The following is a 16,880-nucleotide window of genomic DNA, read 5'->3' on the forward strand; positions in this document are numbered from 1 at the left end:
GCACAGTTGAACAGTTGTATTCTGCACTTGCCTGTTGGCGGCTCTTTCATTCATATTCATCCTTTTAGTTTTGTGTTGTATTTTTGTTGCTTTTTTTCTGCTGCTATTTCAGCGGCTGCTGCACATACACTTGACGAAATTCTCGTAACTTTTTGCTATAAACAGATTAAGCATTCTTGAAAGAACTGAAAGAACTGTGGGCACACTTTCCTTGAGCAAGCTTACGCTTGTCTGGTCACACTGTTTGCCATTTACTTATTCTGCTACTTGTGTTCATTATAAATTCTCTGAGTGTAGAGACACACACACACATATATTGGCATGTATGCATGTATTGTAAGAGTTTTTCTGCTTTTACAGCCAACACCCACACACACATTAGCCGACGCTGGGGCCATTATTGAGCGTGTTGCTGAGGATGCTCGCCATGTTGCCCAACAAACACAAATTCCAGCACAAAGCAAAAGATAACAGCTTTGACACAGTCTCACACACATGAGAACCTCAATACATACATACGCACACGCACACAGCGATGTTCACACAGCTTCCTGACTGGTCAGAACCGAGTAACGAGAGAGAACCACGAGCCGAGGCTCGTTTTACTGAGAGCAACACTGCGAGAGAGAGGATGAGCGTTGTGCTCTCGCTCTCGTTTAGAATGTACCGTTAAGGTATATGCTTGAAGCTTTTCAGTGTCAGTCCCGGACGAGATTTAGCAACGTGCGCTTGGCTTCATCATCAGCTCTCCAGCTGACAGCGAACGCGTGCAACTCGCGACGTGGAAAACACAAAAAAAAAATAATATTAAAAGATAAATTTGCGATAAAGTTCACTATAATTATTGTTATTAACAAAACAACAAGCAGTTCGGACTGCAGCGTTATTGTTGTGTAAACGAGAAGCAAGCATTTGGTTTCAAACGCGCATCGCGAATAGGAAAATCGCGTTGTATATTTGTATCTATAACACAAAAGCATAAATTTGATTACAATGTTAAGCGCAGGCTGAATGTAAAAACTTTGGGGCAGCACACACGCGAAGCGCGTCAGAGCGTTGACGGCGGCGTCGACGTCAGCATCGGCGTTGACGCAGCGCCTCTCATTGTGTATAATAAAATTTGCAAAAAAAGCGGAATGAATTGAAGCCAAGCAAACGACGTTGACGTTGATGCTAACGCTAACGCTAACGCCAGCGTTGACGGAGACGCTAAGGCTGATGCCAGTAAAAATGTGCGCGCACAATACAAAAAATTACAAAGCATACTTTTGGGAGCGGCAAATGGCCAAAATCAACAGCGGCAACATCAGCAGCAGCAGCAGCCTTAGCAGCAGCGACAGCAGCCAGCTCAAACAACAACAATTTGAACGCTTCAACTGATGCTGAGCGTGCACAAATAAGCTAAACAGTGGGGGAGTCGCACATACCCACAGTAACGAAGAGACGGAGAGAGAGAGAGCGCGCGTAAAAGAGAGCTTGCGCCGCAAAACAAATCCATGTAAGTGGTGAAAACAGTGAGACACAGAGATGTGTGCGTGCGTGTGTGAGTGTCTGTGTGTGTGTGTGCGTATCATCGCCAATTGCTGTTGCTGTTGCTTTTTCCAGTGCTCTCGTTTTGATTAAGCTTGCGAGTAGGTCGTCTGTCGGCTCGGGTCGGTGGGGCGCGGCAAGTGTTCGCAATATGCTAAGAGTTGGACTGCCTCGGTCATAAGGTGTAACCAGCAGCAGCATCAGCAGTCAGCAGCAGCAGCAGCAACAACAGCAGCGGCAGCCGCTGTGCCCATCACAAGCAGCAGCTGCGGGCAGCAATTCAATTTCCGCAAACAAGCAAAGGCCAGCGCCGAGAGCCAGCAATTAAACTCGCGCAAAGAAATTAACATAAAAGCTAAGCAGCAACGCACAAAAGTAGGCAGCTAGTTGGTTTCATGCCTTTTTTCCTCTTGCTGAAAGTAAAGATCCCGGCGGATTGTCTGCATGTGTATGTGTGTGTGTGCGCGTGTACGTGCGGGGTGTGTTAGTGAGTGTGTGTGACAGCGACAGCAAAAGCGCCCGCATTAAGCGCCCAAAAATTGTACATAAAAATGTAGATAAAATTAAGGCAGCTGCTGATGAGCTGATCAGACTTGCATATGTAACATGTAACATATAACGTATATCAGAGTTCCCACGCATACACACACACACACACACACAGATACGCAAATGTGCGCTTATTTGTGTATGTGTCAGTCATAAAAATAGCGTAATAAATTGGCAAATGAAATTCCGCGCGTAGCCGCAGGTTGCTTGTGTCCTGTGTGTGTCCGTGGAGTGTAGCGGAGCGGAGTGGAGAGTGAATTTTTTCGCTTCACATAACAAATCCATAAATCCTTTTTTTACGGGCGCGGCAGGCAATTCGATTATTTGCCAAGAATCGACGCTAACAAATTTGAATCAATCGCTAAGCCGACAGTTGACCAAGAATGCCTTTGCTACTATTAGCTGGTTGGCACTTGGCACTTGGCTCTTGTCTCTGTTCCGTTGGCCTTGCCCAACATAAGCTGACGTGGCCAAGGGTTTGGCACTAGCTCTTCGCTCTTAGGACACTTGCACCCTTAACGCCCTCAACAACAACAACAACAGCGACAACGACAACATCAACCTCACCCACTCACCCTTGGAGTAGCGGCAGCAACTACTTATTATATTACATTTGCCCCTTTTTTGTGTTTTGCTTTTATTTTGTTTTTTATTTTTTTTTTTTTCAAAACATGCTATATATACTACAGCGATTACTGTTGTTATGGCCAATTTCCTTCGTCTCTCCCCAGCGTTGATTTATGTGTATGTTTGTGCCAGACAGCAATTGAGATAAATATTCAGTTTTTTGATTGATTTATTAACTTGGCGCGCGCGTTTAATTGGCCACCCTGCGATTTCATATAATCTCCACCTCAACCTCATCCTCAACCCAAAGCACAAGCTCACAACATAAACTCAACTCGTACTCGGTCACCATTTAAATGAAATTCATTTCAATCCCACTGATTTGACAGGCATTTAAATGGCGAAAAGTTAAGCACTTGTCAAATATACTCAAATGAACTCAAGAATACTCAGGTTAGGTTAGGAGAATTCCTAATTCTATATGTTATAAGAATGTCTGCCTCACATTCTGACTGCCTCGTTACCTCGATGCTTGCTTGCTGAATTGTTCCCTTGTTACATGTTATTAAAATTGTTACGCCATTGCATACTTGCTAAATACTTTCTCTGTCACATTTTTGCAAGCATGGCTTACATTAGGCACTCTCATTATAACGAAAAGTTTATCACATGCTCCCAACACCGAACAAATATTTTTGTTCAAAAAGTTTCTTTAATTCCATTCCCACACACTTTGCCATATTAAATTGTTGTGCAAATTTCGAATTCGGCTCCAAGGACAGCTTTGTGTTGGGGTCCGCTTGGTGAAATTCTTATCCCACGATTCTTACGGTCTACTGATCATTAATAATTCTACAAAGTACTTCCCCACCTCTCTATAGTATGTTCAGTATATTGCTTAGTAAGTCAAGGTATGTTTAGTATACCAAAATAAAGGATTTCGAAAAATGTCACTTAGTTTTCTCATTTCCTTCAGCAGTTTAGTTTGTTTTGCCGTATTTCAGTTCAGTGGTTTTCCATCTACCTATGCTTAGTATATTGTTAAAAATAGTATATCAACGTATGTTTAGTATATCAAAAATAAAGTAAAACCTCCAAAAATATCCCTTTGTTTTCCTTCAACAGTTCGCTTTTCTTTGCCGTATTTCAGTATATTGTTCAGTTGTTCATCTATCTATGATATAGTTAGTATATTGTTCAGTATATGAAAGAATATTTAGTATATCAAAAGTAAAGGGTTTCCAAAAATATTCCTTTGTTTTCTCAATTCCTTCAACAGTTTGCTTTGCTGTGGCGTCTATAAATGATTTATTTCAAACAAGCAAATAGAATCCTCATTTATATTGTATTTAAATGATTGTTTTATTAGTTAGATTGTTGCGCATTAAAAGTGTTGACAAAACAACGATACTCAACCGCTTTAATAAAGCGCCTAATTGAAATAGATTTGCAGGAGCTAAGAACTGTTTTATTTGCTTAGTATTTTATTGCACTAAAAGCTTTCCATTGTCAGTTAATTCGTTTATTTATAGCATTTATTGTGCACATTTAATCAGACCAGAGCGTAAAATCCCGTAATTCAATTAAAAACTTATGTTTTGTGTGCGTTTTGTATTTGCCATTTTCCATTTTCTTTTCATCATACGCTCGTATTTTGAGTTTGCTAGTTGCATGCTTAAAGCCTTTTGACACATTTGTGATGCGGATGCGGATGGCAAAAGCGTAACCTAACACACGGACAATGAGAGTATTGAGAGGAGAGATTCATTCGGTTGGATGCTGTCAATGCTGTTGGGAACAATAGGGAAACAACTGCCAATGTGGACCCAATGTGGATCAATCATGACGCATATCAAGTAATATTCATCAGTGGCAGTGAGACAGTTGAAAAGCCGCTCAGTCCTACGTTGCGTATGTGTAACTTATTAAAAAACTTTCCAAATCGAAACACAATGCACGCTAAACACACACGCAGCGACACTTCTATTCTCTACTCAGAATACATATACATATGTATGGTATATGTATATACTGAATATGTGTGTAGCCAATGACAACATCAATAGTTTTGAAAAGTGTCAGAGGAAGCCGCCTTGAACATTTCCGTGCCAAAGTGTCCAGGGGCGTTGTTGCGATGTGTTGAGGTTGGAGGAGAGGGAATGGAGGGAAGGGAGGAGGCGTCTCGAGAAGCTGAAAACTGCTTCGTCGCCAAGCAAGCTCCTTTTCCACTGTCTGTTGCATGTTAGCCGATTGTTGGCACAATACCAGCAACAGCAACAGCAACACAAACAGCAACAGCAACCATAACAAGAAATATGTAGCTAAGCGTGGGCGTGGTGTGTGTTTATCTGCAACTGTGCGACAGCAAAGGAAACGCATGCAAGCAGTTTTTCATTTACATTTACATTTACATTTTCATTAAAACAAATCAGACTGAAAATGTCATTTGAAAAAAGGACAAAGCGATGTGGCCGCAGGCGACTTCTGTGTGTGTGTGAGTTTGGTTGAGTGTGTTTGAGTGTATCTTCATCTAGCTGTGAGAGTGTTCGTGCTTGTGGGGTAGTTGAAGAGCTGGCAAAGGCAGGCGATAGCTCATAATTCTCAGCTTTTATTTTGCCTCTTTGCAGGACCACTGCGAAAATGCACACGAAGATGGCGTCAGCGCTGCGTGGGTGCAACGAGGATAAGAATCAGCATCAGATTCAGCTTCAGCTTCAACGACAGACTCAGCATCAGCATCACCAACAACAGCAGAAGCAGCAGCAGCAGCAGCCAGAAACAAGTTGGCATTTAAAAGTCACAATTTAAAAGGAACAATCAAACCGCAAAGCAGACACAAAATACCAAAGAAAGCAAAACAAAAGAAATCGAAACGAAATACCGCAAAAAACAGAAATTTTTATAAAGCTAATTAAAGAATATCCATCATACGCCATGGAGCCCGTTATGAGCTTGGCATTGGCTGCCCATGGCCCGCCCAGCATACTGGAGCCGTTGTTTAAAACCGTCACTACGAGCACAACCACAACAACGACCACCACAGCTGCACCGACGAGCAGCAGCAGCAGCAGCCCCACATTGAGCCCCACCACTGGCAGCACGCTGCTGACGGCAATCCTAGAGAATCTGACGTCGACGGCGGCCAGCGGTCTTTATGATCCGTATGGCAATCAGACGAACAGCACGCTGGGCTTTGAGACGAAGGGGCCGAGGTACTCGCTGGCCTCGATGGTGGTAATGGGTTTCGTAGCGGCGATTCTGAGCACGTTGACAGTTGCTGGCAATGTTATGGTGATGATCTCGTTCAAGATCGACAAGCAGCTGCAGACGATAAGCAATTACTTCCTCTTCTCGCTGGCCATAGCGGACTTTGCGATTGGCGCCATTTCGATGCCACTCTTTGCGGTGACCACAATACTGGGCTATTGGCCACTGGGGCCGCATGTCTGCGACACTTGGCTGGCCCTCGACTATTTGGCTTCGAATGCCTCCGTGTTGAACCTGTTGATAATCAGTTTCGATCGATACTTTAGTGTCACACGGCCGCTGACCTATCGCGCCAAGCGCACGACCAACAAAGCGGCTGTGATGATTGGTGCCGCCTGGGGCATCAGTTTGTTGCTGTGGCCGCCCTGGATCTACAGTTGGCCCTACATTGAGGGCAAGCGCACAGTGCCGAAGGACGAGTGTTACATTCAGTTCATTGAGACAAATCATTATATTACATTTGGCACTGCGATTGCCGCATTCTATTTTCCTGTGACGATCATGTGCTTTCTCTACTTTCGCATTTGGCGCGAGACGAAGAAGCGGCAAAAGGATTTGCCCAATCTGCAGGCGGGCAAAAAGGATTCAAGCAAACGTTCCAACAGCAGGTGACTTTTCTCGTTAAAATATATGTTATAACTTGGTATGGCAAAGTAATTTCATCAGTCGATTATTAAGCTCAATTTAAACAGTTCAAGAATTAATCAAATAATATGACAGTTAGCGATCATGATTCTAATCGATTATTCAAATGATTTTCACACAAAAATCTTTGATATTTTTAAATGGAAATGTAATGTAAAATGCTAACACTAATAATTTACAAAATAATATTCATATTATATTATTATATTTGCAATCGCTTTCTATCGCTTTTCTTTCGAAACCAATTTCTCGATACCTTAAGTTTATAAGAAACACAAAATAATCGATTATTGTGTATCGCGCCATCACTAGTTATAACTATAGCATACTTTTTAGCGCAAAAATGTATTAATTCGATTTATTGTTGCTGCAGTGATGAGAATACAGTGGTCAATCACACTGCTGGTGGCTTGCTAGCCTTTGCCCAGCTGGGAGGCAATGATCACGATACCTGGCGGCGTCCTCGCTCCGAGAGCTCGGCGGATGCGGAAAGCGTTTACATGACCAACATGGTCATCGATTCGGGCTATCATGGCATGCATTCCCGCAAGTCAAGCGTAAGTTATCAGATTCGATTTCTAACTCAACTGCAACTTCTTCAATCCTTCGTTAAACAGATCAAGAGCACGAACACAATCAAAAAGTCATACTCATGTCTTGGCAGTGTGAAGGAGTGGTGTATTGCGTGGTGGCATTCGGGACGCGAGGACTCCGATGACTTTGCCTACGAGCCGGAGGAGCCATCTGATTTAGGGTATGCAACACCAGTAACAATTGAAACTCCTTTACAAAGCTCCGTCTCCAGGTAGTACAAAAACAAAACAGCTATTTTTAATTGTCTAATTGCGAGTACTGTAAAAACCGCACTACGCACGTTCCCTTAAAACACATTCGCATCCTCTATCGATGCACCGAATACACGAGTATCGAGCACTGTACTGACACTGTAAATGCAATTTTACCTGCCATTGCACAAATTCCTTATCTTGCACTTGCACAACCAATTGAATGACTACTCACAGTGCACTTCAAAAGTATTCACATCCCACACTACATATGGTTTTACAGCTGAATGCGTCAGGAAAGTCGTTTCATTTTTACTACATTGGTGGCACATTTTATTTCTAGCATTCTTTCTTATTGAGTTTGTTAATTAATTGCTTTGTTACAATGTAAACCTAGTGATAATTGTTAGGTTCACCTTCTTTTGTGTGAAAGAAATCAGTGGAAGGACAGTAAAATAGGAAGTCAATAAAATTTGAAATAACATTTCAGTAAAAAGACATTAAAAATTCTAACTTATTCTGGCATTTCAGAAATATTTCACTTTTGATAGAGTATCTAATGAATTTCTTTTTAAGATTCTTTTTATATAAAACAGTAAAACACAACACAAAACTTTTTTTTTTATAATTTTGTATTAAATAATTGCCCCAACTCTTGAAACTTCAACCAAATATCATATTTGGAAATTGTTATTTTTGTTTAATAGAAAGCGTTACAAGAGACAAACAAAAAAAAAAAAGAATTTTTGGTTCGTTTTCAGCTCAAATTTGTATAACGATTATCACAAAGAATAATACAAAATTTTGTTTGTATTATTGTTGTGTGAAAATTGCAGTCTCACTATGCATGTAAACACACAAAAATAGCAGTAACAGAATCGTATATGAATGTGATACGCACGCTAGAATAGTTAGACCAATTGTTATTTATTCATTTGCAGTCAGAAAGAAAATAAAACCACTACCTTAACAAAACTTTTTAAGGAATAACAAACGCGCATAACAAGTTCATGTGCGTATGCATAATGCAAAAGAGTAAATCCCAACAACCACATCTATGTAGCTAGTTAGAAAGCAAAGGCGAAAGAGTGTGAGAGCTCTCTATTATTCTCACATGTACACCGATTTGCATATTGTTGTTTTGAATGCGTAAATTCAATAAAATGATACTTGTCGGTGTAAAAACGCTTTTTAGTGTGCGATTGTAGAACTCACTTTATTTTGCTGTAAAGGAATCAACTTCCTAGGTTTTAACGTGTATATTCTATGTTAGTTTGGTAACCAGTTAACAGTTAGGGTAATTAACTTGATTTTGAATTCACAATGTTTTTGTTTTTCATAAAATTTCAGTTTTATTTTAGTTACAATTCTAATTTTGTAAATAAACTATTTTGATTTTCGGAATTTATAAAATATTCAGTTTGTGAGTTTCACCACAAGCTCATTTAAAATTTATAGTATTACAACCAATCGCTAAACTTATTTGGTTTTCAATACTGGTTGCACTCAAATGATTAATTTTTGATGAACATAAATGCGCCCGAAAAATTTCGACTGTAATTCCGCAGTTGTGTATGCAAATCAATTTTTCTGTTTGAGTTTGTCTGTGTTTGTGTGTGAATGTTGCCAGTTTAAAGGGCAGTTTGCAACCGCTGCTCCTTTTTGTTGTTTTGATTGTTGTGGTTGTGGTTGTGACTGTGGCTGTCCCTGTGGTAGCCTGTCAACTGTAAGGCCTGTCAATGTCGAGCACCTGAAGCGGAATGCAAAAACAGAGCGAATACTTAAGCGCAACATGCCTTTGTGTCCTTTTGTCGTCCACAGATGCACCTCGATGAACGTTATGCGGGATAACTACTCGATGGGCGGCAGTGTCAGTGGAGTGAGGCCACCGAGCATAATGCTGGCGGATGTGTCGCCGACACCGATGCGTCCGCCACTCAATTCCATTTCGCAAATGCAGGAGATGAATGCGGTCGGCAATGGCAGCGGTGTCGGGGGCGGTGGCGGAGGCGGTGGCAACGGGAATGGGAACGTCAACGCCAATGGCAATGGGATAGGCAATGTGCACAGCAACCTGAACAGCAACGTCAATGGCAACGTCAACATTAATATCAGCATCAATGGCAGCAACAATGTCAATCCCGCTGTCGGCGGCAATAGCAGCAACATCAACATGAACAACGGAGGCGCCACCGCGGTGGGCTGCAACAATCCCAATCTGAGCTCGTTGCGCGATTCGCGTACGCTGCCCGTGGACAACCGCATCGCTTCGCGCTCCGTCAGCCAGGACTCTGTCTATACAATACTCATTAGACTGCCGCCAGATGGAACCAGTGGCTCCCACAGCAGCAACACGGCGCAAGGTGGCGGCGGAGTTGGGAATGCCGCCAGCCACGCGGACTGCGCACCATCCATCAAGATGATACACGAGGATGTCTCGAGTGTGGGCGTGGCTGGCAGCGGTGTCGGTGGCGTGGGAGGCGGTGGCATGGTTACAACAGCGCCACCGCCAACGAGGCGACCTTTGCCCTCCCGCGACTCGGAATTCAGTCTGCCACTGGGAAGGAGAATGTCGCATGCACCGCAGGATGTGCGACTGCTCAACGCCAAGGTTATACCCAAGCAGTTGGGTAAGGCGGGTGCGCAGCATGCGTTGCTGAATGCTCGGAATGCAGCGAAGAAGAAGAAAAAGTCGCAGGAAAAGCGCCAGGAATCGAAAGCGGCCAAAACACTGTCGGCCATTCTGCTGAGCTTCATCATCACGTGGACGCCGTACAACATTCTGGTGCTGATCAAACCGCTGACCACCTGCTCGGACTGCATTCCCACCGAGCTGTGGGACTTCTTCTACGCCCTGTGCTACATCAACTCGACCATCAATCCCATGTGCTATGCCCTGTGCAACGCCTCGTTTCGACGCACCTACATTCGCATTCTCACCTGCAAGTGGCACACTCGCAATCGCGAGGGCATGGTCAGGGGCGTCTACAACTAGGCCACACGATACTCCGCATCTGCATCCGCATCCGCATCGGGACATCCGTGTCCCAGGAATAACCTCAGTTCATACTAGTTGCAATAAATGTTGTGTGCAAAATATGCAAAATTGTTAGCGAAAGGCAAATACCGAAAACCGAAACCGAAACTATGTAGACTTAGGTAAACACTTCGACAAGCAGTACTGATTTTTGATGTCTAGCCCCCAAATATATTAATATACCTAAAATAAGTATGTAAAGTACACATAGTGAAATTACAATTTGTGATGGCTGCCGATTTAAGTTAATTTCAAATATGTCTAAACTCAACGAAACCACATACATTGGAAAGCTTTGTTATTGCACTGGACAAAATACTCGTAGAATCAGTTTTGCTACAATCAAAATCTTTCACAAAGAATTCCAGTACTTCGAAATCGTCTTCCAACTTGAACATCTTGTGAGATGCAAATTCTCTTCCATGTAAATTTCCTAACCTCAATGTTAATAATCAAAATGATGCTTGTGTCTTAAATTACTGATACCCTACTTTCCTTGTTCTTCCCCTTTTCCATATAATTGACATTTGCATAATTGAATAAGCAGCCATCACAAGATTGTGGTTGAAGCAAACTCACAATAAGTATGGGAATCCATTTTGTTAGTCGTTTACTTTTAGGTAGGCACGTGCTCCATGCAACATGAATTTAATACAAATATAAAGGATTACGATTTGGAATACATTATATAAATCTATTATATTAAATTATATTATATTATATTACATTATACATAATGCAAGTACACCTATTATTAAGCCTAAGTTGTTGGCATACGCATAAAAACCAAAAAAAAAAAAAGAAATGAAAAACCAAACCCGAAAAAGGAAAAGCTTTAATACAGTTCAAACTACAAATATTATGTTAAGGGGTGATTTGCCAATGGATCTGTAGAGCCAAGTTATCTTGGGTTGGTTATCTTGTAAAATGCAGACCATCATATTGGGGGCAAATGTGATTGTAAGAGTATTGCTCGATTTGAGTTTGAGTTTTGGATTTTTTTTGTACGTTCGTGAGCCACATCCAGACTTCAATTTCAAAATACCAAATGAGCGAGAACCGAGAAGGAACGTGAACGTAACGCAAAGGTAAACTGAACATCAAATATGTTATGTATGAGTAAGCTAAGCATAATTCTAGTACTGCTGGAGAGAAAAATATGAAAAGTATTTGTATGAGTATTACTTAAGAACGTAACCCACCATAGTTCAAATACTAAGAACAAAACTTTTATAACTGTTGATTAAAACTTTATATGAAATGAAAAACAAAACAAAAAAATACTTAAAGCAAAAGATAACGAAGAGAAGAAAACAAAATACGAACTAAGGTTACGAATATGCCAGTTAACTAAAAGCAATAGAAAATCAGGCGAGTCTCGCTGGCATAAAAAGAAAACGGGCAGTCGATGGGATATCAGAGAGCATTAGTATTGCAGAGATCGTGTTGAAGCCATAACAGTAGATAGTATTATTTAGGAATAGAGTTATTCCGTTTGTGGGAGGATTCTTCATAGGAAACTACATCGACTGCCCAATCCTGGCATATCTGATGCCCTCTAATACCAAAAGCAAAACAAGCAACACCAATCACTAGACATGGTAATTTAATACAAGTTTTCCAAAGTGCACAAAAACGAACTTCAACAAAACAACAACAACAAAAACAACAACAGTAAAGAGCAATTTGCGAACATATTTAAAGCATATGAGAAATAAAATACATAGAGTACTAAGTATATAAGCAGAAGGACACACCAATACATATTAACGATACATACTATAGATGATATGAGAAACTTAATGAAACCGAAACAAACATTTTTATCAATATGTAGTTAAACAATTAACGGATTACGGATACAACAAACTGATGCTAAAGCATCTAAAGCTGAAATCAAAAGAAAAAGCATCGTTTATATAGTCCCAAAATGGCACACCTCAAATGCTATATATACATGCATACATATATACAAACATATAGATAACAAATATATACAAACATGCATAGATTTATATCGCATACAAGTAAAAGTTCAACAAAGTAAAGCAAACTAAAAGTAATAATTAATAAACAAATGAAAAGAGAAAGAACAAACCAAAAGACATGATTTACAACCACGCACACATCCAAAATGAAAATGAAGAACAGAAAACCGAAAAATATATCTCTTCAAATGTCGAAACAAACCGAAACTTAACTACATACGAATAAATAGTATAATGTTACATATATAGACCATGAGACAGTTTAACCACATTGGATTGGATTGATTCCACATCCGAATTGAAAAGCAGAACGCACTTGGCATATTGATGAAGAAATGAGATTTATTGCATACAATCTAATTGTTTGGATATATACTTTGCTATAATGTAATAACACTACTATAACTACCACTAACAAAAATACAAATAATAATACAAATAAAAATAATAATGATATAAATCATAATAATAATAATCATATGTGAATAAAAACTAACAATAAAACAATGTGAATGAAAAAAAAACTCCTCCGAATTTTGTGTATTGCTCTTTGACCTTTTTATATCTGCTATCCATTGATATTATAAGCTTGTGTCCATAGGGAATATTTATGACAAGGAAACTATCTTTGGAGCCTAAAGTATATACTTTAAGTATGTATGGTATATTCATTGTTATGCCTTTTCCATTAGTCCTAATGAACACGTAGTTCTCAGAGATTATGTGAAAGAGAGCTAAGAGTTATAGTTTTATATTTGAAGTCAGATGAAGTATGTCTTAAATTTCTTCTATCTGCTTTCTGATGTGTCAGTTGGATGCATATATTTATACCAAATAATCATTTTGGTATTTAAGTATTTTTTCGGTACATTCATTTGTGTCTGTATCAATTACAGGTAAGGAATTACGAACAGGTGGACGAATGACGATTTCAATGTGGGTTCGCACATTTGGGCTCTAACAACTTTAATGTATTAAAAAATGAAGAATGAAGAAACTTACTATATAGAAAAAGTATGATGCGTTATTTAAATCTTTTTCGTTTAATGTCAATCTTTGTGATCAAAGTGTGTAGTTTAGTTTTATCCAAATCTTTAGACTGACGCTATTCAAGTGTAGATTAGCGTAAAAATCTGTATCTGTATTTTAGTTTGTACGCAATATAAAGCAAGTGATTGAAGCATTTTGCAAATAAGTTCTTAGGGCTAGAAAGAAGTATATTCCTGTTCTATTTCAGCGTATCCTGCTGTTCTTCCTCCCCATCAGATAATTCGCCGTGTGCACGCATCAGAGTTTGTGTGTTCTTCTGTATGGTCTCGATTTTCTGTTGCATCAACTCCTGGCGTCGCTGTTCGGCTTTCTGCTGTTTGTCCTCCAGTTCCAGAAGGGTGAGCGGCTCTGCCTCGGCGGCCTGTTGCATGAGTTGCTGCAGCCGCTTAGGCGGCTGGCGAAGTGTGTCATTTAATTGGTCGGGGGCACTGGTTGTGTCATCGAGGGGAATGGTGAATGCCTCTGAGGCCGCTGTGTGATGAGTTGTGAGTCAACATAATAAGGAATAAGGAAGGAAAGGGATAACAACTAATTGGCCATTGCTACTTACGGTATTCTGCCATTTTGTTATCCTTTTTTTCTGTTGCCGTTGGCGTTGCCGTTGCTTTTGCTTTTGCTGGTGTTCTTCCCGTTGCTGCTTTATTATCGTCGAGTGCTGTCGTGGACTTGGAACTGGAACAGCCCATGCTCAGGTGCAGCAGCTCAGGCGCAAGGCATTACGTTAAAACTTCCGTTGTGTTGGGTTCGAGTCTCGGATTTTAGGCTTTTGGTCTCGTGACTTTTAAGCGGAATCAGTTGAGCGCGCTAATGTTAATGCTAATGCGATTTCCTGCTGCGCAGTGTTGCTGCTACTTCAACGTCCGCAGCAGTGATTCCTTCAAACGCTGTGTGGCAATTCAATTTCCTTTCCCAGCGAACTGACAGTCGACTCATTAGACGCAGCTTGAGACAGCTTTAAATGCCTCATTAATATTGATTTTGTGTCTTGCTGTGTTTGATATTGTGCAGGATATATTCAGGAGACACACTTCTAACTGACGAGGCGTCGCAAATAGAACTGAAACTGAAATTGCAATGCAAAGTTTTGCGGGAGTCATTAATAATAATCGTTGGGTAGCTGGTCTGGACACCTGACCTGGGTCCCCCCCCTTCGCAGGATCAATACTCATATGTATATTGTTGTATTGTTATTTTAATTCGCATATGAATGCACTGGAGAAAATTCATTCGCATACAGAAAAAATAATTATTTAAAAAATTAGATATTTTCAGCATGATTCTGGCTCTGATATTTCAATATGCATTTTGTATTAAATTTTTGCACTAATCCTGTTTTAGGATTAATATGATTCTAATAAAATTAATTCGCTTACTAGATTTAAGCTTCAAATCGCTCGAATCAATGAACTTTTCTGTTATAATATTTAATTTCAGAATTCTTGGTCATAGATCAGTAAGTAAAGCTGTCGCGAATTATTCTTCATTTGACGTTCAAGGTCCCGGGTTCATGATGAGCGATCAGTAATAGATAAATAATGATGAAAACCTTGTTTTTTTTTTTCTTTTTTAAAAGAATAAATTTTAGTATTAAATTGAAAACCCAAAATAAAAATTTTTAGTAAATACTTGTTTTTAATAAATTCGGCGTATTGTATATGAAGTAACTTTGCTGTATTTGTACCACACTTTAATAGAGTATATAAAATACGTTTATACATTTAATAACCTGCAAACCAATTAGAGTTACGCAGCAGACTTTTCCAAAAGAAAATATATTTCCGTGTTAAGCAAATTTATTAATTTTCTTATTCCGAACTAGAATTGGCAATCGGAACTAGATATTTAATTTTCTCAGTGCAGTTGCGTGGGTGTGGCTAATAAAGGTAGACAAAACAAGCACAAATACAAACATGCACGTGGACATACAGCCAAATAGAGTGACAGAGGAAGAGGAAGAGGAAAAGGCAGAGCAGAGCAGACAGAGACACTCCCACACACTGAGTGAATGGTCACTGTGCCGCAGACCCAATGTCAATCAACTCCAGCCGGTGGCCATAATCAACGTTAATTGTGGTTTCGTTTGCACACACTGACACACGCACATCCTCTAGTCTAGTGGTATGTACTTGTCTCTCAATATATACATACTTATATGCATGCAACAGCATAGTGCCACATTCTGTGGCAAAGTTTAGTGACCCACTCAACTTTGACCAGACTGCGAGACAGCGAGGCTTTTGATTTTTTACAGTTTGACCACTGTCAATGTTGTCGCAATGCCATAAAAAGCCTTCACCTAAACCCTAACGGCTTCCGGCTGGAAAGCTGCCCAAGAGCCTGGACGCAACTCACTCAGTTGTAGTTGTACGGAAGCAACGACGCGGCGTGGCGCGTGCCAAGCACCGCCCAGGGCGTTCACATATTCATTATGTATGTGCCACACGTTGCCTCTTTTGTGGTCGTAGTCAAGTGGCCGCCACTCTTAGTATGCAAAGTGCGGCAAACGGAAGCGCGCCCCCCTTCGCAGTCAGCCCCTCCGCCCATTAAGTTTATTTCCAAAGTAAATGAATTGGCTAAAGAGGCCCAACAACAGGTGTTGCAATCAATTAAATACACAAACAAATGCAAGAGACTAAAAAATGAGTGACGTTTAATTAGGTTAAGTGTCAATAAGATGTTGTACTCCATCATTTTGTCAATAACACACATCCATCAGAAGCAAAAATATAATTATGGCAAGTAATTAGCTAAAAGAGAATGAAGAAAAAACATTTATTCACTTTTCACATTTCAGTTTATTTAAAAATACAATTTAGAAACATTTTCATATTGTTTTGCAAAAAAATGGTTTATCTGTAAATATAATAAAACAATATAAACTATTAACAAAGCAACTTTATATCTGCAGCTTAGGAACATCATTCTGCCAAACTTCTGATCTGATCTGATCTCTGTTATTCAATCTCATCGATGCAAAACTTTCAAAACTTTATGTAACTTATGTAAGTATTATCTGCCTTTGACAGCTCTCTGGGGGCAGATATCCAAAGCCAACGAACTGCAGCCAGCTTGGGTTTTATAAAGGTAGAAAAATATTCTATATAAATATGATATACGTATAAACTGTACTGTATGAATCGGTCTTATGACTATGCCGCCACAAGAAGCAAGTGCGGTCTAACAATGGATAGACTTGGATCGTTCCTGTTATCGCTATTGTTATGTTTATGATTTATGCTTGGGGATTTACATGTATTCAAAATGTTGTCATAAAAGCAATTTGTAAATTTTGGGAGGCTAATCGTACTCCTGTTTGATGGACAGAGTTTTATCGGCACTCTTCTCAGACTTCGGGTTGGGATTGGTGTTCACTGTGTTCGCAGCCGTTGCGGACTTGCCTTTGATGTAGCTGGCGGCTGTGGAGCTCAGCGGTATAGTCACATATTGGTTTCCATCTAAGAG

At 40.1% G+C, this 16,880-nt stretch overlaps 3 protein-coding genes across 6 annotated transcripts in view; 1 reads left to right on the forward strand and 2 right to left on the reverse strand.

Annotated features, from left to right (window-relative positions):
* Window positions 1-699: 699 nt before the first annotated feature.
* LOC132793136 (muscarinic acetylcholine receptor DM1) lies at window positions 700-12,835 on the forward strand. 4 transcript variants are annotated; one of them, XM_060802818.1, is made up of 5 exons: window positions 700-1,498; window positions 5,252-6,521; window positions 6,932-7,115; window positions 7,176-7,363; window positions 9,165-12,835. In XM_060802818.1, the coding sequence occupies exons 2-5, from the start codon at window positions 5,581-5,583 to the stop codon at window positions 10,336-10,338; spliced, it is 2,487 nt and encodes an 828-aa protein (XP_060658801.1). In that variant the 5' UTR covers window positions 700-1,498; window positions 5,252-5,580; the 3' UTR covers window positions 10,339-12,835. The 4 variants fall into 4 exon arrangements, with proteins under 4 accessions (XP_060658801.1, XP_060658800.1, XP_060658804.1 ...); XM_060802817.1 differs by having other exon boundaries at window positions 5,274-6,521; XM_060802821.1 differs by having other exon boundaries at window positions 701-1,498; window positions 5,274-6,521; window positions 7,176-7,312.
* Window positions 12,836-13,102: 267 nt separating this feature from the next.
* Window positions 13,103-14,457, reverse strand: LOC132791704 (uncharacterized). The gene is made up of 2 exons (XM_060800736.1): window positions 13,969-14,457; window positions 13,103-13,889 (listed from the first exon to the last, which is right to left on the reverse strand). The coding sequence occupies exons 1-2, from the start codon at window positions 14,102-14,104 to the stop codon at window positions 13,597-13,599; spliced, it is 429 nt and encodes a 142-aa protein (XP_060656719.1). The 5' UTR covers window positions 14,105-14,457; the 3' UTR covers window positions 13,103-13,596.
* Window positions 14,458-16,204: 1,747 nt separating this feature from the next.
* The window catches only part of LOC132790900 (serum response factor homolog), a 32,264-nt gene continuing 31,588 nt past the window's right edge, over window positions 16,205-16,880 (reverse strand). The window contains 1 exon segment of the mRNA XM_060799649.1: window positions 16,205-16,873. Coding sequence (XP_060655632.1) covers window positions 16,716-16,873 — 158 coding nt within the window. The 3' untranslated portion in view covers window positions 16,205-16,715.

The sequence above is a fragment of the Drosophila nasuta genome, chromosome 3, assembly GCF_023558535.2.
Source record: "Drosophila nasuta strain 15112-1781.00 chromosome 3, ASM2355853v1, whole genome shotgun sequence".
Taxonomy (NCBI): Eukaryota; Metazoa; Arthropoda; class Insecta; order Diptera; family Drosophilidae; genus Drosophila; species Drosophila nasuta.